Source organism: Squalius cephalus, assembly GCF_949319135.1.
Source record: "Squalius cephalus genome assembly, chromosome: 7".
Classification (NCBI taxonomy): Eukaryota; Metazoa; Chordata; class Actinopteri; order Cypriniformes; family Leuciscidae; genus Squalius; species Squalius cephalus.
In genome coordinates, this window is record NC_137128.1 from 2,142,632 (window position 1) to 2,165,000 (window position 22,369).

General features: G+C 46.5%; 1 protein-coding gene across 2 annotated transcripts in view; it reads right to left on the bottom strand.

The window, feature by feature from the left end:
* Positions 1–22,369, bottom strand: part of LOC307161632 (SUN domain-containing ossification factor) — a 58,084-nt gene that overhangs the window by 9,739 nt on the left and 25,976 nt on the right. Inside the window, exons 11-17 of one of the 2 annotated variants that reach the window (XM_079876490.1) lie at positions 19,850–19,870; positions 19,509–19,564; positions 9,116–9,204; positions 8,939–9,004; positions 8,806–8,865; positions 8,656–8,722; positions 6,772–7,704 (exon numbers count right to left, since the gene is read on the bottom strand). In XM_079876490.1, the coding sequence (XP_079732616.1) occupies positions 6,772–7,704; positions 8,656–8,722; positions 8,806–8,865; positions 8,939–9,004; positions 9,116–9,204; positions 19,509–19,564; positions 19,850–19,870 (1,292 nt within the window). The remainder of the gene's footprint in view (positions 1–6,771; positions 7,705–8,655; positions 8,723–8,805; positions 8,866–8,938; positions 9,005–9,115; positions 9,205–19,508; positions 19,565–19,849; positions 19,871–22,369) is intronic. The other variant, XM_079876491.1, reaches the window with a different exon arrangement.

The window sequence follows — 22,369 nt, forward strand, 5'->3', positions numbered from 1 at the left end:
ACTGTAGAGAACAGACGAAGTTACACTACACAGCCACCGACAAGATGCACCAATTTGTCCCATGCAGCTCCTGCTAAGACAAGCCAATTGCCACATGGGTTGATTGGGTCAAGATGTACGGGTCAAGTAGAAATCGCTGGTCAAAATTTCCAATGCTTACTAGACACTGGGTCACAAGTTACAACAATCCCCGTCTCACTGTACAATCAACACTTCTCACATCTTCCTGTGAAGTCATTGGATGATTTGTTGCAAGTAGAGGGAGCTGGAGGCCAAGTTGTCCCATATGTGGGCTACATAGAAGTGACTATTACTTTTCCTAAAGAGTTCATTGGTACTGATATGGATGTGTGTACCTTGGCACTTGTGGTTCCAGATGCTCAAAGTGGGTTCCAGTATCACGTCCTCATTGGAATGAACACCCTCGAGTCACTGTATAACAAACATTTGGAGAGTGACAGTGTTAACTTTAAACTTATCAAGCATGGCTACAGAGCCGTTCTTCAGTTGCTCCAGTTACGACACCAGCAGGCCCAAGGTTCAAGTGAAGGTGTTGTAAGATTGGCCAGTAAGTCACCTGTCAGTGTTCCAGCCGGCCATACTTTGGTTGTTGAAGGTTCTGTTAACACCAGCATATTATTAGCTGGTGACTGGGCACTAGTAGAGCAGCCAGCTACTCCCTTGCCTGGGGCTTTATGTGTGCAAAGTTGTCTTGTGTCCTTGCCAAACCAAGTACCCTATAAGGTCCCAGTGGTCATTTCAAATGAATCGGAACAATCTGTGACACTTCCATCACTTAGTATTATTGCTGAATCTGCAATAGTTCCACAGATACTCTCCCACAATGTCATATTTGACCGTTCAAAGCACGCAGACAATGTAGATTTACATTTTGACTTTGGTGATTCTCCCATTCCTACGGATTGGAGGGAGAGAATCATCACCAAACTCAGAGATATGCCGGAAGTGTTTTCTCAACATGATTTGGACTTTGGCCGTACGGATCGAGTAAAGCATCATATCCGTCTTCATGATGAGACTTCATTCAAACACCGTGCGCGTCCTATCCATCCAAATGATATTGAAGCAGTCCGCAATCATTTGCGGGATTTGTTAGAGACGGGAGTAATAAGAGAATCGGAGTCCCCATTTTCTTCACCGATTGTAGTCGTCCGGAAGAAGAATGGTGATGTTCGCCTTTGCATCGATTATCGTAAATTGAACATGCAAACAATAAAAGATGCTTATGCGTTACCAAATTTAGAAGAATCATTCTCTGCACTCACTGGTTCGTGTTGGTTTAGTGTACTTGATCTAAAGTCCGGATATTATCAGATCGACATGGAAGAAGATGATAAGGCCAAAACTGCATTTGTTACTCCTCTTGGGTTTTGGGAGTTTAATAGGATGCCTCAAGGCGTGACAAATGCACCAAGTACCTTTCAGCGCCTTATGGAGAAATGCATGGGTGATTTACATTTGAAAGAGGTTCTAGTTTTTCTGGATGATCTTATTGTCTTCTCTAATTCCCTAGAAGAGCATGAGAGTCGTCTACTGAGAGTGCTCCATCGACTTCGAGACTATGGACTGAAATTGTCGCCGGAGAAGTGTAAGTTTTTCCAATCTTCGGTGCGTTATCTTGGCCATGTGGTCTCTGAACACGGAGTAGAAACGGATCCGGAGAAAATAAGTGCTTTAAAATCCTGGCCAGTTCCTCGAACATTAAAAGAACTGCGCTCGTTTCTTGGATTTGCGGGTTATTACCGCAGATTCATAAATGGCTATGCTGCCCTGGCCAAGCCTTTGAATGATCTGACGAAAGGTTACATCCCTGCTCGTCGTAGTCGCAAACATCTCGCTACTGTTAAGAGCCCGGATGCAAAATCAGCAAAACAACCCTTCAATGAGAGATGGACAGCTCAATGTCAAACTGCTTTCGACACCTTAATTGACAAGTTGACAACCGCCCCGGTGCTCGGATTTGCTAATCCCAGCCAACCATACATCTTGCATACAGACGCCAGCACCATCGGCCTCGGAGCTGCGCTATATCAGGAGCAAGAGGGAAAGCTTCGTGTTATAGCTTATGCAAGCCGTGGGTTGTCCTCCAGTGAAGCAAGGTATCCAGCCCATAAACTCGAATTTTTGGCTTTGAAATGGAGTGTAACTGAGAAATTTCATGACTATCTCTATGGTGCCAGCTTCATTGTCATTACAGATAACAACCCGCTGACATACATCTTGACATCCGCCAAGTTAGATGCTGCTAGTCACCGATGGCTTGCTGCATTGTCCACTTATGACTTTAAACTGCAGTATCGTGCTGGTAGCCAAAATAGAGATGCCGATGCCCTCTCCAGAAGGCCACATCTTCAGTCATCTGATACTTGCGTCAAGACGGAGTTGGATATGGTGCAGCAGTTTACCAGGGATCATGTGGATGAGGAAGGTAATGTCTCTGTTAAACTTGCATCAGATGTGGTAGCAGCCATCTGCCACAGTGCTCTCTTGAGAACTCAAAGCATTGATGATTCAGCTGTGAGCAGCATCACCCTGGTAGAAACTATGAGCATGTCTGCTACCGTCATTCCAGACTCCTATTCCAGTGAGTCCCAGGGGTTACCTGTGGTTCCATCGTTGTCTCTTTTGGATCTCAAGGAGAAGCAGAGATTAGACCCTGTGTTGAGAGAAGTCATTCACCAACTTGAAACTGGTGAAAAAGTTCCCTCTACTGCCAGAGCTGAACTTCCAGATCTTCCGCTTCTGTTGCGTGAATGGAATCGTCTTGAGCTCCAAGATGATGTCCTGTACAGAAGACGGCAGGATGATGAACATGTGTCTTTCCAGCTTGTGTTGCCAGAAGCATTACGCCCTGTGGTTCTAAGTAGCCTCCATAATGATATGGGTCACATGGGTGTGGAGAGAACACTTGACCTGGTCCGATCTCGTTTTTTCTGGCCACGTATGTCTGCAGATGTTGAAGCCAGGATTAAGACCTGCGATCGTTGCATTCGACGGAAAGCTTTGCCAGAACGAGCTGCACCCTTAGTAAATATCCAGACCAGTCGACCACTTGAGCTGTTGTGTATGGACTATCTATCACTTGAACCTGATAAGAGTAATACCAAAGATATCTTGGTCCTTACTGATCATTTCACTAAGTACGCCATGGCTTTTCCAACTGCCAATCAACAGGCGAGGACTGTTGCAAAGTGCTTGTGGGAGAATTTTATCGTGCATTATGGGTTCCCTGAGCGCCTACACACAGACCAAGGGCCTGATTTCGAGAGTCACCTGATAAAGGAACTTTGTGCCATAGCTGGAATCAAGAAGAGTCACACCACACCTTACCATCCTCGTGGGAACCCCGTTGAGAGGTTTAACAGGACCTTGCTTGGCATGTTGGGTACATTGGACCCAGAGCAGAAGATAAGGTGGAAGGAGTACGTCAAGCCGCTCGTTCATGCTTATAATTGCACCCGAAATGAAACCACGGGTTTTACCCCATATGAGCTGATGTTCGGCCGTTGTCCAAGACTTCCTGTGGACCTAGCTTTCAACTTGCCTGTCCGGGGACCATCCCCTCGTTCGCACTCTCAATATGTGCGAAACCTGCGTTCTCGGCTGGAGGAGAGTTACCAGTTGGCTTTTAAGAACTCTGTGAAGTCTGCAAAAAGAAACAAGGCTAGATTTGACCAAAGGGTGAGGCCAGTCCATCTGGAAGAGGGGGATCGAGTGCTTGTCCGTAATGTAAGGCTCAGAGGCAAGCATAAATTGGAGGATAAATGGGAAAAAGACATTTACGTTGTGATTAGACGTGCTGGCGATCTTCCTGTTTATTCTGTGAAACCTGAGACTGATCTAAATGGAAAAGTACGTACCTTGCATCGGGACCTTCTTCTTCCTTGTGGGTTCCTCCCGCCAAGTAAAGAACCTGTACCGCAAGTAGATGTCCCTGCTCGTAGGCCCCAAACCAGAAGTCAGCAGAAACCGGTTGGGGACCTGGAGGAGAGTCTGGATGAGGATGAGGAGGAATGGTGTTCTTCCAAACTCCCAGTTTTACCCACTGTACAGTTTAGTGTTGAAGGTACACTTCCTGCTCGGTCAACCATCAGTATCCCGGAACCGTTGGTTCCTTTACCTGTTGAAGGGGAATCGTCTCTGTCGGTTGCTGCTGTGGATCAATCTATGATCATGGAGGGAGTTGTTCCTGAAGAGGACGTCGAGTTGGAATTGGAATTAGATCGTTTACCTGAGCCTGAACCAGTTTCTGAGAGGTGTCCGTCTGAGGGAGATCCAGAGCTTGACGTCCCAGTAGAGACATTACTCGAGCCCATTGTTCTATCGCCTTGCTCCGCTGACGTACCTTCTGTGGTTTCTGAGTCCGTGGATGATTTAACCGGGCAGCCTGTTCGTCGTTCTGTTCGACGGCGTCAATTGCCTTCGCGCTTCCAGTATGCTGCCTTGGGTAAACCATTGATCTCTGTAGTGCAATCTTTGTTCCACAGTTTAGCGGATGCGTATGGGGAAGTTTTTACCAAGCCTGTGTCTAAGCCGATATGTACTCGGGTCCATGTTGTTTAGCATGCTCGGGAGTTGCATGGTTTTAAGGGGGGAGGGTGTAACCCAGGTCATACATCCTGAATGGGATTTCTTAGTTATTAATTTAATTTGATAATTTATTTTCTCCTATCTGCATATTGGTTCTCCCGGTCAAATATCGCGATGTTTTGTCATACTATCGCGAGAGTCTCTGCGTCCAATCACGTGACGGCGTGAGGTCACGTGACCGGCCGCGGTTTACAGGAAGTAAAGTACGCCGAGGTAGGGAGCATGGCAGATGCAGTGGGACGCCGATGTGGGTAGAGCTGCAGGTCAGTTAGGGTGGTTTTGATGTTTTCTGTTATGTGATCTTACTTGGCATTTATTGATTGTGTGTGTGTTACGATCTCAGGAGCCGTTTACCATGACCTAAGCTGTAGCAAACGAGTGTATGTGATGAGTGTTATCTATGGAATTGGTGAGTGTTGTGAATTGTTACTGTTTGTCTAGCTGCTATCTCAATGGTATTAGATCTGCGTTTTACTCATTCATCGACATCGTAGTGTTTTACACTTATAGAGAAATCTATCTGTGCCAAAATTAATATGTTATACTTTATGGCACTAAGCACTTTATTGCCAAAATTAATGTTATAAGTTATACTTTGTGGCACTAAGCACTTTATATTTGACCTGGAATATGACTATATTTCTTTCTTTTGTACCGTTTGTATTTAGTTTGAGACATTCAGATTAGTTTTTGTTTAATGTTTATTAGGATTTTGGATGTGATTTATTGTTTATAGTACAAATAGTGCTATTTATTTGGGAACTTTTTGGGAACCTGTATATTTAATTTTTTTATAGTACAAATAGTGCTATTTAATTGAATGTGTGCACATTGAATTGTTTTTGGTATTAATTGATTTTTGTTTATTTATTTAATTGAAATGATGGCTTTGTGTTAACCAGGCCAGGTGATTTTGATGGCGAGCTAACTAAGGAGCAGGCCTCAAGCCTGTGAGCCCATACAGAGACTGCTTTTACACAGTCTGAAAACTGAGCTACTCCTGCCAGGCCGGTAGGGGGCTCCTTGCAGCCCATGAACTTATTCCCCCACACCGCTCCTACTCATTGCCCACTGCAGCACACCTCATCCCTTTCACAGACTATTTCACTGTAAACCCTCTGGACCCTGATATCAATACCCAGCGTGGGTTCAATGAACTATGGGTGGGTGGGGATATTGTACTAATGGACTGATGATGACTTAAACTATGAACTGATATTGGTCGTAGTTATTAGATGATTGCCTGATCATGTTGACATCGTGACGTACATGAATTTATTGTCTTTTTGCGCATTTGTTTATGAATGGCCATTCAAATTTAATGGTTGATTGTTTGTTTTGTTTGAAAATATATGTATTATATCCTATATGGTTTTCTTGATCTTAATTTGTCAACTCTCTCCCAGAGTCGTTTATTAGAATCTTCTGATCGATTAATCTGCTATATGAAGTTTTATAATTTTCTCAAGTATTATTAGCACACATATGGTACATTACACATTAAAGGCCCGATATATACAGAATAATGAACTGGAGTGGAAACAGCTCATAGAACCAAACCAACTCTTAGGAAAAGTTCACTCAAGCTACTAAACACCTCTGAACTCCCATTGGTTCATGTGCCACTGATTTAATTGGTGGGAGTGGCTATGAGGCTCCGCCTTCTTTGAGGTGTAAATCTTGTCTGGTTTATTTCTTCTGTTCAGTTGATCGAGGTCAGACGCGAGTAAGAACATGAACACACTGAGAGCCGCTTTATAGAAGTAACTGAAGCTGTGATTCTAACTGAAAGAGACACTGTTTATCAGGTTTAATACTGTAAAGTTGCTGTTTTAGAGCAATCTATTGTATAAAGTGCTGTATAAATAAACGTGACGTGACTGGAGTCTGAATCTCAGAACTGCTGAAATCATCCACATCTCTACGATCTGATGCTTTCTGAACTGCTGTTTGCTGTCAATTTTGGTGTGCGTTTATTTTGTTATTGAGAGGAAAGCGCAGCACATATTTACATATTCATCTGAACATGGACAGTGTGGGTATTTCTGCTAACAGCACATCACTGCTCAGGTGTTTCACTCTTCTTTACAGGTGAAGAATGACCCTGAGGTTGGCAGTGAGGATCTCGCTCTGAAGCGGCTGGACGTCGGCGGGACTCACCTCTGGCTCAGCTGCTCGAGGTAGCGTCCGCTCAGAGACATGTTCGTCTCCAGCGCCTTGATGCGGTTGTTGAGCCTCATGAAGACAGACTCTTTCTGACTGGAGCCGTGAGCGGACACCTCGCCGGAGCCCAGCGTTTCTCCGTCCACCTCCATGTTAGCGCTGCTTTCCTCCTCCGACAGCTCCTGGCTCCTGGCCTCGGCCAACCCATCAGGAGTCAGCGCTGCTTCATCCACTAGAGCGGATACGGGAGTAAGCGGAGACTCTTCCACTGTACTAGCGGAAACAGTAGGAGTTAGAATGTCCTTCTCAAGGGCAGATGTGGCCGAGATCCTCTCCGGATCTACCCGATCTCCACTGGAGCTGGTCGCAGGATCAGGATTGGGACCGGAGTCACTGCTCTGCGGAGGGAGCGTCACAGGATCAGGATTGGGACCGGACTCACTGCTCTGAGGAGGGAGCGTCGCTATGAGGCACTCGCTAACAGACGCCAGCAGATCTGAGGTCAGGCTCGGGGAGAGATCCCCCACCAGCGACTGAAGCTCCGGAGCCGGCGGGACAGGCGTGGGAACGACAGGACTCTCTGTGATTGAGCTCATAGATGAGGTGATTACGGAGTGTGTGACGGTCTTCCTCTTCTGAAGAGAGGAGCAGCGCTGCAGAAGGTACTCATGAAGAGAGGAGCCACGGGATTCAGAGCGTACATTCTGCTGGTCTTCTTCTCTCGGTTCGGCTCCAGAGAACTGATCCGACTCGTCCTCAGGCAGCAGAGTGACGATCTGCTCCGCCTCAGGCTCGGTCTGAACGGGAGCGTCTTCATCCGGCTCGGTCTGGACAGACTCGTCTTCAGTGTGTGGAGCGTCTGTCTGTGTCGCTGAGGAGATGCTGCCGGTCTCTGTGATCCCAGTGACATTCAGCTGATCCGCCACTGGCCTGGATGGAAAAAGAACGGGAATTATATGAGTATGATATAAGCTGAGGAGCAGTGAGCAATCACAGTTGATCGTGATCCATACGGACCAGCCCCCGCGGTTCAGCACGCATGTGATTCGCGGATTAACTGCTAAGTTTACCCTCATAGAGTGAAAGTTTATAATTTGGATGCGTTTTGTCTTGACAATTTACACATTCAACCAATTTTAAACGCGAAAGAAGAGGCAAAAATCAGGACTCACGCGTTATCTGTGCGCACGGCCGCACACACACGCTGTGCTTTTTGAACGCGCACACACAAAATTTTGTCAAAATACCCGTCTAGGCAAGTTATGTCATAAGTGAACAGATGAGAAATAAACCGGATGTTTGTCAGTATATGCGGTCCGTGCATTCGGTCTTAAAGTGACAGCAGACTAATATTCCTAATGTTGTCTGTGTCATTGATGTTAATAAAACAACAAAATACAGCTTTAACAAAGATGAAACTATATTTAATTCTACAGTGAACATGTTATTGTACATTTAGGCTTAATTATTCATTTCTGTACCTGACTACTACTGTTAGATTTTGTAACTTTGTTATTTAGTATTAATCTCTGCTTGTAATGTGTGTTTTTGTTCTTATTTTATTACTGACTGTTCACTTGTTCTTAATAATGTTTGAACTTTATCAGTTAGGCTAGTAGTTTTTGATGTGGTATCAAAGAACTTCAAGTGAGCTTTAAGCAATAAATGAAAAGCAAAGTTACATTTACGCAAAGTTACCCCCCTCCCCATATATATATATTGTTTTGTTACTGATCTGAAAAATGATCAAATACCGTAAATGATCCGATCCATGAATTCTTTGATCCCTTGCACCACTAATTTATCCAAAAAATAACAAGAAATAAAGCACAATGCCATCTGATGGTAATGTCTCCTGGCCTCGAGAGCCCGGTCACGTACCCAGAGTGCATCGCTCCAGCAGGTAGAGCCGCTTCTGACGCGTTCAGACCCTCAGTGGACGAGTTTCCTGAAGAGCACAAACACAAGCTCAATCATACAGTCAGGGTTTCACACAGTCAGGTGTCAGCAGGAAGTGATGTCAGAACACACCTGCGCTCTGCCCGCCCAGCACATTAGCAGCAATGTTGTTCACCATGGTGAGAAGAGCGTCTGAAAACACAAGACATCATCAGCTGTTCACCTGATTATATACCCTCGGGATCTGACTGTGACGCGCACTGACCTTTGGCAGATCCGATCAGATTCCCGGAGGATCGGTCCTCGACCGGCATAAAGTCTGGAGGCTGATCTAAACATTCATCAAGAGAAAAGCAGAGTTGATGCTCCTGCGACAAGGCAGTGAGTGTGTGTGTGTGTGTGTGTGTGTGTGTGTGTGTGTGTGTGTGTAGATGATGGTTACCGTAGTCCTGCTCCTCGTGAGTGTGTGTGTGTCTGTCTGACGGCTCAGAGTTCAGCTCATACTCCTCCATCATACTGGTGCCGAACACCCTTCAGAGAGAGAGAGAGAGAGAGAGAGAGAGAGAGAGAGATGTCAGCAGATTCTGAAGGTTTGTTCATACACTATATTGCCAAACGTATTGAGACATCCCTCCAAATCACTGAGTTCAGGTGTTCCAATCACTTCCATGGCCACAGGTGTATAAATCAAGCACTAGGCATGCAGACACTTCTACACACATCTGTGAGAGAACGGGTCGCTCTCAGGAGCTCAGTGAACTCAAGCGTGGGACCGGGATCGGTTCGTCCTGTGCAATAAGTCCATTTGTGAAATTTCATCTCTACTAAATATTCCACGCTCATCCAAGCCTTACATCACCACGAGCAATGCAAAGCGTGGGATGCAGTGGTGTAAAGCACGCCGCCACTGGCCAAGTGTAAAGTTTGGCGGGTGGGGGGGGGGGGGGGGGTGATGGTGTGGGGTTTGTTTGGGGGAGGGGGTGATAGTGTGGGGTTGTTTGGGGGAGGGGGGTGATGGTGTGGGGTTGTTTGGGGGAGGGGGGGTGATGGTGTGGGGTTGTTTGGTGGAGGGGGGTGATGGTGTGAGGGGGTGATGGTGTGGGGTTGTTTGGTGGAGGGGGGGTGATGGTGTGGGGTTGTTTGGTGGGGGGGGTGATGGTGTGGGGTTGTTTGGTGGATGGGGGTGATGGTGTGAGGGGGTGATGGTGTGGGGTTGTTTGGTGGGGGGGTGATGGTGTGGGGTTGTTTGGTGGAGGGGGGGTGATGGTGTGGGGTTGTTTGGGGGAGGGGGGGTGATGGTGTGGGGTTGTTTGGGGAGGGGAGGTGATGGCGTGGGGTTGTTTGGTGGAGGGGGGGTGATGGTGTGAGGGGGTGATGGTGTGGGGTTGTTTGGGGGAGTGGGGGTGATGGTGTGAGGGGGTGATGGTGTGGGGTTGTTTGGGGGAGGGGGGTGATGATGTGGGGTTGTTTGGTGGAGGGGGAGGGGTGATGGTGTGGGGTTGTTTGGGGGAGGGGGGGTGATGGTGTGGGGTTGTTTGGGGAGGGGGGGTGATGGTGTGGGGTTGTTTGGGGGAGGGGGGGTGATGGTGTGGGGTTGTTTGGGGGAGGATTCCCCTGATCTATACAGTACTGTACTGCTGAACAGAGGGTGAAGATTCCCCTGATCTATACAGTACTGTACTGCTGAACACAGGGTGAAGATTCCCCTGATCTATACAGTACTGTACTGCTGAACAGAGGGTGAAGATTCCCCTGATCTATACAGTACTGTACTGCTGAACACAGAGTGAAGATTCCCCTGATCTATACAGTACTGTACTGCTGAACACAGGGTGAAGGTTCCCCTGATCTATACAGTACTGTACTGCTGAACACAGGGTGAAGATTCCCCTGATCTATACAGTACTGTACTGCTGAACACAGGGTGAAGGTTCCCCTGATCTATACAGTACTGTACTGCTGAACACAGGGTGAAGGTTCCCCTGATCTATACAGTACTGTACTGCTGAACACAGGGTGAAGATTCCCCTGATCTATACAGTACTGTACTGCTGAACACAGGGTGAAGGTTCCCCTGATCTATATAGTACTGTACTGCTGAACACAGGGTGAAGGTTCCCCTGATCTATATAGTACTGTACTGCTGAACACAGGGTGAAGATTCCCCTGATCTATACAGTACTGTACTGCTGAACACAGGGTGAAGATTCCCCTGATCTATACAGTACTGTACTGCTGAACACAGAGTGAAGATTCCCCTGATCTATACAGTACTGTACTGCTGAACACAGGGTGAAGGTTCCCCTGATCTATACAGTACTGTACTGCTGAACACAGGGTGAAGATTCCCCTGATCTATACAGTACTGTACTGCTGAACACAGGGTGAAGGTTCCCCTGATCTATACAGTACTGTACTGCTGAACACAGGGTGAAGATTCCCCTGATCTATACAGTACTGTACTGCTGAACACAGGGTGAAGATTCCCCTGATCTATACAGTACTGTACTGCTGAACACAGAGTGAAGATTCCCCTGATCTATACAGTACTGTACTGCTGAACACAGGGTGAAGGTTCCCCTGATCTATACAGTACTGTACTGCTGAACACAGGGTGAAGATTCCCCTGATCTATACAGTACTGTACTGCTGAACACAGGGTGAAGGTTCACCTGATCTATACAGTACTGTACTGCTGAACACAGGGTGAAGATTCCCCTGATCTATACAGTACTGTACTGCTGAACACAGGGTGAAGATTCCCCTGATCTATACAGTACTGTACTGCTGAACACAGGGTGAAGGTTCCCCTGATCTATACAGTACTGTACTGCTGAACACAGAGCGAAGATTCCCCTGATCTATACAGTACTGTACTGCTGAACACAGAGCGAAGATTCCCCTGATCTATACAGTACTGTACTGCTGAACACAGGGCGAAGGTTCCCCTGATCTATAGAGTACTGTACTGCTGAACACAGGGTGAAGGTTCCCCTGATCTATACAGTACTGTACTGCTGAACACAGGGTGAAGGTTCCCCTGATCTATACAGTACTGTACTGCTGAACACAGGGTGAAGATTCCCCTGATCTATACAGTACTGTACTGCTGAACAAAGGGTGAAGATTCCCCTGATCTATACAGTACTGTACTGCTGAACACAGGGTGAAGATTCCCCTGATCTATACAGTACTGTACTGCTGAACACAGGGTGAAGATTCCCCTGATCTATACAGTACTGTACTGTTGAACACAGGGTGAAGATTCCCCTGATCTATACAGTACTGTACTGCTGAACACAGGGTGAAGATTCCCCTGATCTATACAGTACTGTACTGCTGAACACAGGGTGAAGGTTCCCCTGATCTATACAGTACTGTACTGCTGAACACAGGGTGAAGGTTCCCCTGATCTATACAGTACTGTACTGCTGAACACAGGGTGAAGGTTCCCCTGATCTATACAGTACTGTACTGCTGAACACAGGGTGAAGATTCCCCTGATCTGTACAGTACTGTACTGCTGAACACAGGGTGAAGATTCCCCTGATCTATACAGTACTGTACTGCTGAACACAGGGTGAAGATTCCCCTGATCTATACAGTACTGTACTGCTGAACACAGGGTGAAGATTCCCCTGATCTATACAGTACTGTACTGCTGAACACAGGGTGAAGGTTCCCCTGATCTATACAGTACTGTACTGCTGAACACAGAGTGAAGATTCCCCTGATCTATACAGTACTGTACTGCTGAACACAGGGTGAAGGTTCCCCTGATCTATACAGTACTGTACTGCTGAACACAGAGTGAAGATTCCCCTGATCTATACAGTACTGTACTGCTGAACACAGTGTGAAGATTCCCCTGATCTATACAGTACTGTACTGCTGAACACAGGGTGAAGATTCCCCTGATCTATACAGTACTGTACTGCTGAACACAGGGTGAAGGTTCCCCTGATCTATACAGTACTGTACTGCTGAACACAGGGTGAAGGTTCCCCTGATCTATACAGTACTGTACTGCTGAACACAGGGTGAAGGTTCCCCTGATCTATACAGTACTGTACTGCTGAACACAGGGTGAAGGTTCCCCTGATCTATACAGTACTGTACTGCTGAACACAGGGTGAAGGTTCCCCTGATCTATACAGTACTGTACTGCTGAACACAGGGTGAAGATCCCCCTGATCTATACAGTACTGTACTGCTGAACACAGGGTGAAGATCCCCCTGATCTATACAGTACTGTACTGCTGAACACAGGGTGAAGATCCCCCTGATCTATACAGTACTGTACTGCTGAACACAGGGTGAAGATTCCCCTGATCTATACAGTACTGTACTGCTGAACACAGCAGTACAGTACTGTATAGCAGGACAAGCGAACAGCATACTAGAGGCACGGCAAGAGCGCGCAAGTGTGTTTTTCTAGAATACTCTGTTCTCCTGTTATTTCAGTGCTGCATTTTAGTCAAGTCTAATTTGCACGTAAGCCTTTGCTCCTAGCACTTTCGATTTGGCACATTTTCGCGTCATTCACTTAATTGCCCGACCGAAACAGCATCTGTAAGAATAAATATAAATTGAGGAGATTCAGATCATTCCGTCAGGACAAGCGAACAGCATACTAGAGGCACGGCAAGAGCGCGCAAGTGTGTTTTTCTAGAATACTCTGTTCTCCTGTTATTTCAGTGCTGCATTTTAGTCAAGGTAAGCCCATCTTCGATTCTCTGCTTATTTTGTATTTTTAACCTCACATAATTCTGTATTTTAGTTAGACGCGTTGCCACAGTAAACAAAAAGCCGCGAGTGAAACTTACTATTATTATTGTTGCAGTCTAATTTGCACGTAAGCCTTTGCTCCTAGCACTTTCGATTTGGCACATTTTCGCGTCATTCACTTAATTGCCCGACCGAAACAGCTGTACTCACTCAAGCGGTGAAAGCATTATCTGTATATCGGTGTAATTTGCGCGCTGTCGCGGAAGCGTCAGCGGAAGCGTTCAGCCTCCTCGTGTGAAGACCGAATCGGGTAAAGACCATCGACTCTACCTGCGCGACTCCACCGAGCAAGGACACCAGAAAGGCACTTAAGTATCTCCTTTTCCCTTTTCCTTCACTCTTTTTATCTTATTGTTCACCTTAAACAACATGTGCTTTCAACACATTACTGTTATCACTCGGCAACGCCCTTTTATCACGCTCAAAAGGCAGCGCAATACTGCCAATCTGCGTCCCATTCTCTCATCCACACACACTCCTCTCTCTCTTTCCGTGGGTCTATGGAATTGTCAGTCAGCAGTCAATAAAGCTGACTTCATTCCAGCCTTTGCATCTCATTCTACTCTAAATATCTTGGGCCTGACTGAGACCTGGATTCGTCCAGAAGACTCAGCAACCCCCGCTGCTCTCTCTAGCAATTTCTCCTTCTCTCACTCCCCTCGCCAGTCTGGGAGAGGTGGGGGTACAGGGCTCCTCGTTTCTAACAATTACAAATACTCTGCGCTCTCTTCTATATGCAACAACAACTCATTTGAATATCATGCTATTACACTCACAACTCCCATTAAGATCCATATTGTAGTCATTTATCGTCCCCCAGGTCAGCTGGGTAATTTTGTGGATGAGCTGGATGTGCTGCTGTCCTCCTTCCCTGAGGACGGCACCCCACTTCTAGTCTTTGGTGACTTCAACATCCATCTCGACAAGCCGTATGCAGCAGACTTCATCTCTCTCCTAGCCTCTTTCGATCTCACACAACTCATCACCACAGGTACTCACAAATCAGGCAACCAACTGGACCTGGTTTACACACGCAACTGCACCACAGACAACATCTTGGTGAGACCTCTCCATGTCTCAGATCATTTCCTCATTACCTTCAGTCTACAACTCTCTACCCCTGCACCACCAACCCCACCACCAGTCACTTTCAGGCGAAACCTGCGCTCACTTTCCCCCTCCCATCTTTCCTCTGCCGTCTCATCTTCTCTTCCCCCACCCCCACAATTCTCATCTCTGGATGTGAATACCGCAACGGATACCCTATGCTCCACGCTAACCTCTTCTCTAGACATTATCTGCCCTCTCTCCTCCAGGCCAGCACGCGCCACTCCCTCTAACCCCTGGTTATCTGAGGTTCTTAGGGAACACCGGACCGAACTCAGGGCAGCGGAGAGGAAATGGCACAAATCAAAAGACGCATCTGACCTGAGTACGTATCAATCTCTCCTCTCTTCCTTTTCTGCTGATGTTCATGCTGCAAAATCTTCATACTTCCACAACAAGATCAACAACTCCTCCAACACACGATTACTCTTCAAGACATTCAACTCTCTCCTCTGTCCACCTCCACCACCACCCGCCGCCTCCTTAACTGCTGACGACTTTGCGATCTTCTTCACCAACAAAACAACATCTATCAGCAGTCAGTTCTCAGCTCCACACACACACGAACCCAGACCGACCCCTTCCACAGCCAACATCCCTCTGCCCTCCTTTTCTCCACTAACCGAGGAAGAAGTATCTACACTTCTCCTCTCCAGTCACCCTACCACCTGCCCTCTTGACCCCATCCCCTCACACCTTCTACAAGCCATCTCCCCCACACTTCTACCAGCACTCACACACATCATCAACTCATCCCTCCATACTGGCATTTTCCCTACAGCATTCAAGCAGGCTCGGGTTACTCCACTGCTTAAAAAACCAACGCTAAACACATCATTTGTAGAACATTACAGACCTATCTCCCTCCTACCATTCATTGCGAAGACACTTGAAAGAGCTGTTTTCAACCAAGTAACATCCTTTCTGTCTCTCAACAACCAGCTGGATGTCAACCAATCCGGCTTCAAGAAAGGGCATTCTACTGAGACTGCATTACTGTCTGTCACAGAAGCCCTACGGATCGCAAAAGCTGCTTCCAAATCCTCAGTCCTCATCCTCCTGGATCTGTCTGCTGCCTTCGACACTGTGAATCATCAAATCCTTCTGTCCAGCCTCTCAGCACTGGGCATCACAGGAACTTCACTCCACTGGTTTGAGTCCTATCTCACAGGTAGGTCCTTCAAGGTCGCATGGAGAGGCGAGGTATCCAGAGCACATCAACTGACCACAGGGGTTCCCCAGGGTTCAGTTCTTGGTCCCCTCCTCTTCTCCATCTACACCACATCACTGGGACACATCATACAAGCACACGGCTTCTCCTACCACTGCTATGCTGATGACACACAGCTCTTCCTCTCGTTTCAACCAGATGATCCCACAGTAGCTGCACGGATCTCAAGCTGCCTGGCAGACATCTCGACGTGGATGAAGGAACATCACCTGCAGCTCAACTTGGCAAAGACTGAGCTTCTCGTCCTCCCTGCCAATCCGTCTCTACAGCACAACTTCACTATCCAGCTAGAGTCATCATCAATCACCCCATCAAAGTCGGTGAGAAATCTCGGAGTAACGTTTGATGACCAGCTGACCTTCACAGACCACATTTCAATGACAGCTCGATCATGCAGGTTTGCACTGCACAACATCAGGAAGATCAGGCCTTTCCTAACTGAGCATGCAACACAACTTCTCGTCCAGGCCCTGGTCATTTCTAGGCTTGACTACTGTAATGCTCTTCTGGCCGGACTTCCAGCATGTGCAACTAAACCTCTACAGATGATCCAAAATGCTGCAGCCCGTCTTGTCTTCAACGAGCTAAAGAGGGCCCACGTCACTCCTCTGTTCAGCTCACTGCACTGGCTACCTCTCGCTGCTCGCATCAAGTTCAAGGCATTGACGCTTGCTTACAGATCTATCACAGGCTCAGCTCCCTCCTACTTTCACTCACTCCTACGAGTCTACATCCCTGCCAGAAGCCTACGATCGGCCAACGAGCGACGTCTCGTGGTTCCATCCCAGAAAGCCACAAAATCACTTTCCAGAACATTCTCATTCACAGTTCCATGCTGGTGGAACGCTCTCCCCACCCTCATCCGGAATGCAGAATCCCTGACAACCTTCAAAAAACATCTGAAAACCCATCTCTTCCGGGAGCACTTAACCTCATAAAAAAAAAAAAAAAAAAAAAAAAAAAAAAAAAACACCTCCCCTTTCCCTCTAAACCTCACTTATCGGGCTTATGCTACTCTGAATAATGCCTGAACTTTGTATCTTGAGCACTTCTTGCGCTGCTTTTTGTTTTTTGCCTCTTCATGATGACTCGCTTAATCTAGTCCTACTTTGTAAGTCGCTTTGGATAAAAGCGTCTGCTAAATGACTAAATGTAAATGTAAACACAGGGTGAAGATTCCCCTGATCTATACAGTACTGTACTGCTGAACACAGGGTGAAGATTCCCCTGATCTATACAGTACTGTACTGTTGAACACAGGGTGAAGATTCCCCTGATCTATACAGTACTGTACTGCTGAACACAGGGTGAAGGTTCCCCTGATCTATACAGTACTGTACTGCTGAACACAGGGTGAAGGTTCCCCTGATCTATACAGTACTGTACTGCTGAACACAGGGTGAAGATTCCCCTGATCTATACAGTACTGTACTGCTGAACACAGGGTGAAGATTCCCCTGATCTATACAGTACTGTACTGCTGAACACAGGGTGAAGATTCCCCTGATCTATACAGTACTGTACTGCTGAACACAGGGTGAAGATTCCCCTGATCTATACAGTACTGTACTGCTGAACACAGGGTGAAGATTCCCCTGATCTATACAGTACTGTACTGCTGAACACAGGGTGAAGATTCCCCTGATCTGTACAGTACTGTACTGCTGAACACAGGGTGAAGATTCCCCTGATCTATACAGTACTGTACTGCTGAACACAGGGTGAAGATTCCCCTGATCTATACAGTACTGTACTGCTGAACACAGGGTGAAGGTTCCCCTGATCTATACAGTACTGTACTGCTGAACACAGGGTGAAGATTCCCCTGATCTATACAGTACTGTACTGCTGAACACAGGGTGAAGATTCCCCTGATCTATACAGTACTGTACTGCTGAACACAGGGTGAAGGTTCCCCTGATCTATACAGTACTGTACTGCTGAACACAGGGTGAAGGTTCCCCTGATCTATACAGTACTGTACTGCTGAACACAGGGTGAAGATTCCCCTGATCTATACAGTACTGTACTGCTGAACACAGGGTGAAGATTCCACTGATCTATACAGTACTGTACTGCTGAACACAGGGTGAAGGTTCCCCTGATCTATACAGTACTGTACTGTTGAACACAGGGTGAAGATTCCCCTGATCTATACAGTACTGTACTGCTGAACACAGGGTGAAGGTGTGTGTCTGTCTGCTGGCAGTATTTATAGATTTCTGGAGTGATAGCAGAGAAATGTAAAATCCCCTCTGGAAAGAAACCTTTAAAAGGGGGGGTACCATGGTGTTTCATTTATTCAGAGTTGTTTACAGTGTTAAAGAGATGGATTCTCATGTTAAACATGGGCAAAGTTTTAAAAAAATATTTTGGACGAATAACGGAGAATTTCTGTGCTGAAAATCTTACTTCCGGGTTGGTACAAGTTTCGGCTGGGTTTTTTTTTTGCGTGGATCTAATGACGTAGATAAGAGTGGAACTCCTTATATGAGCATTTCTCTCGGAAAAGCGCGCCCGCGCGCACGTCGACCAGAGGAGAAAGAGACCGCGCACATCAACAGGAAATCATCGGCAGCCAGCGCTGCATAGGATTTGTTCAAGAATGTCTCCAAAAAAGTGTGTATTTGGATGTGAGGGAAAGCTTACCGTGTCCAGCTTTCCAAAGAACCCAGTGTTACAGGAACAGTGGATGCCGTTTGTTTTTCCGGGGCAGCAACGGAGTGTAGGAAGTGCGGTTGTGTGTTCTGGTCATTTCAGTGACGAATGTTTTATTAACAAGGCTCAGGTCGACGCTGGATTTGCAAATCGTTTGCTATTAAAACGTGGAGTGGTCCCAGTGATAAAAGACCCCATTCATGTAAGTACAACTGGATCAGATTTCTGTCTTTTGCTGGAAATCAAGCAGTACCGCTTGACTCTATAGCTCCGCCTCCAGGACCTCGGCTTTTTCCGGAGAGAATCGGAAAGCTGTATTTTTCTTTTATAAATTTAATAAAACTAAACACTTTTTTGAGATATTAAGGATGCACTACTACTCTATAGGTACTCAAGATTAACATGAGATTAGGTGAAACTGTGCATGTTATGTACCCTTTAATATGTTAACATAATCAAACATGTATTATGAATCTGGATTTATCCAATGTTCGGATTTCAGTTCTGGTCTCAGAGGACATCATTACTGACCCCTGACCTCTGTGTGTGTGTGTGTGTGTGTGTGGGGGGGGGGGTCTCAGAGGACATCATTACTGACCCCTGACCTCTGTGTGTGTGTGGGGGGGGGTCTCAGAGGACATCATTACTGACCCCTGACCTCTGTGTGTGTGTCAAGTCAAGTCAAGTCAAGTTTATTTATATAGCGCTTTTCACAACGTAGGTTGTATCAAAGCAGCTTCACAGTATTAAATTAAAACAATACATCAATGTTTGTTTCTAGTGGAACGTCCAAATATCCCCAACTGAGCAAGCCAAAGGCAACAGTGGCAAGGAGTGGCAAACAGTGTGTGTGTGTGTGTGTGTGTGTGTGTGTGTGTGTGTGTAATAAAGACCTGATCAGACTGAGAGGACAGAAGTGCTCCGAGCCGAAGTGTGACAGCAGCTGTGTGTGTGTGTGTGTGTGTGTGTGTCTCAGAGGACATCATTACTGACCCCTGACCTCTGTGTGTGTGTGAGTGTGTGAGCGTGTGAGTGAGTGTGTAATAAAGACCTGATCAGACTGAGAGGACAGAAGTGCTCCGAGCCGAAGTGTGACAGCAGCTCCACCTGAAACAACAACACAACGCTGATCACGTGTTACACTCAGTGTTTCCTTCAGTCCTCACATGCTGAAGCTAGATCTATACACAGATGAAGAACATCACAAGCAAAACAAGAGAAATCAGACTCACACAACACACACACACTGGAGAATGATTTCTCTCAGTCAAGCTTTTGTTTTGTCAAAGCTCCTTGTGTGTGTGTGTGTGTGTGTGTGTGTGTGTGTGTGTGTGTGTGTGTGTGTGCTCGCGCAGTCAGCAAACCCAGCTCAAGCCATTCACACACTCTAACCTTGATGTATCTGGTGAACATCTGATGCAGAAGAAGAAGAGAGAGAGAGCTGAGAGAAGGACATGATGGGACAGCAGACCTCACACTGGTCTTACAAACACATTGGTCTCACACACACACACACACTCACTCTCACACACTCACTCTCACACACTCACTCTCACTCTCTCACTCTCACTCACTCTCTCACACTCACACACTCTCACACACTCTCACACTCTCACTCTCTCACTCTCTCACTCTCTCACTCTCTCACTCTCTCTCACTCACTCTCTCTCTCTCACTCTCTCACACTCTCACACACTCACTCACTCTCTCTCTCTCACTCTCTCACACTCACTCTCACACTCACACTCACACTCTCTCTCTCACTCACACTCACTCACTCACTCACTCTCACTCTCACCCTCACACTCTCTCACACACACTCTCACACACACTCTCACACACACTCTCACACACACTCTCACACACACTCTCACACACACTCTCACACACACTCTCACACACACACTCACACACACACTCACACACACACTCACACACACACTCACACACACACTCACACTCTCACACTCTCACACACACTCACACTCTCACACACTCTCACACACACTCTCACACACACTCTCTCACACTCTCACTCACACTCTCACTCTCACACTCTCTCTCTCACTCACTCTCACACTCACTCTCACACACACTCACACACTCTCTCTCACACTCTCACACTCACTCACTCACTCACTCACTCTCACACTCTCTCTCACACTCACTCTCACACACACACTCTCACACACACACTCACACTCTCACTCACTCTCACACACTCACACTCACTCTCACTCTCACTCTCACACTCACACTCACACTCACTCTCACTCTCACTCACACTCTCACACACACTCACACTCTCACACACACTCTCACACACACTCTCTCACACTCTCACTCACTCACTCACTCACTCACTCACTCACTCACTCACTCACTCACTCACTCACTCACTCACTCACTCACTCACTCACTCACACTCTCTCTCACACTCACTCTCACACTCACTCTCACACACACACTCTCACACACACACTCTCACACACACTCTCACACACACACTCTCACACACACACACTCACACTCTCACTCACTCTCACTTACACTCTCTCACTCACTCTCACTCTCACTCTCACACTCACTCTCACTCTCACACTCACTCTCTCACTCACTCACTCACTCACACTCTCTCTCACACTCTCTCTCACACTCTCTCTCACACTCTCTCTCACACTCTCTCTCACACTCTCTCTCACACTCTCTCTCACACTCTCTCTCACACTCTCTCTCACACTCTCTCTCACACTCTCACTTACACTCTCTCACTCTCACACTCACTCACACACTCTCACACACTCTCACACTCTCTCTCACACTCTCTCTCACACTCTCTCTCACACTCTCTCACACTCTCTCTCACACTCTCTCTCACACTCTCTCTCACACTCTCTCTCACACTCACACTCACTCTCACACTCACTCTCACACTCACTCTCACTCACACTCACTCAATTCAATTCAATTTCAATTCAAAATGAGCTTTATTAGCATGACTGTGTAACACAATGTTGCCAAAGCATCAACATATTATATATAAATAATAAAACAAACAAAACATATATGTATAGATCATGTCATATGTAGCATAGTAAATATAAATAAATAGATAAATAAACACAATCTATCCTAATAAATGAATAAGTACAGTGGGTCTCTCTAGAGAATTAGCTGACTTTGGCGTTGTGAATAGCTAACACATATTTAGCCGCTAGTGCAGCTGTACTATCATCTTCTCCCAGTAAGAAGGACATTTTCTCAGTGTCGCTCAGTTCAGAGAATGATGGAATCAAGGTTTCAAATCTGGGCAGAAAGGTTTCTCTTATATTTGCATATTTAGAGCAGAAGAGCAGAAAGTGTTCCTCATCCTCGATGTGCTGTAGGTCACAGTGTCTACAGATCCTCTGCTCTCTCTCTGTCCATGTTAGTCTACGTCTTCCTCTCTCTATCTCTAGATCGTGGTCACTTAATCTGTATTTGGAGAGGATTTGTCTTTCTTTAAAATGTTTAATAAATAGATAACTGGCCAATTTAGTGGTTCTATTGAGGGTCGAGTAACATTGGAGTTTATTCTGGAGGGCAAAATGTGCTTTTAGTGATTCATCATGAGTGTCTTTTAGATGTTTGTGGATTTGGTTAATGATAGGTTTGGGGTTGATGGGGAGTATAGTCTGATGGACGAGTTGGAGAGCGAGTGTGTTCAGAGGATGAGGTTCTGCTGAGGTTTCATTGGCGAGGAGGGCTTTATATTGCACTGACTCTGGATCAGACTGATGGAGATGATGCCAGAACTGAACACATCTCTTCTGGATCTCGATGTTCAGCGGGTACAAGCCCAGCTCAGCCCTGCAGGCGGCAGTGGACGTGTTTCTCTCACACTCTCTCTCACACTCTCTCTCACACTCTCTC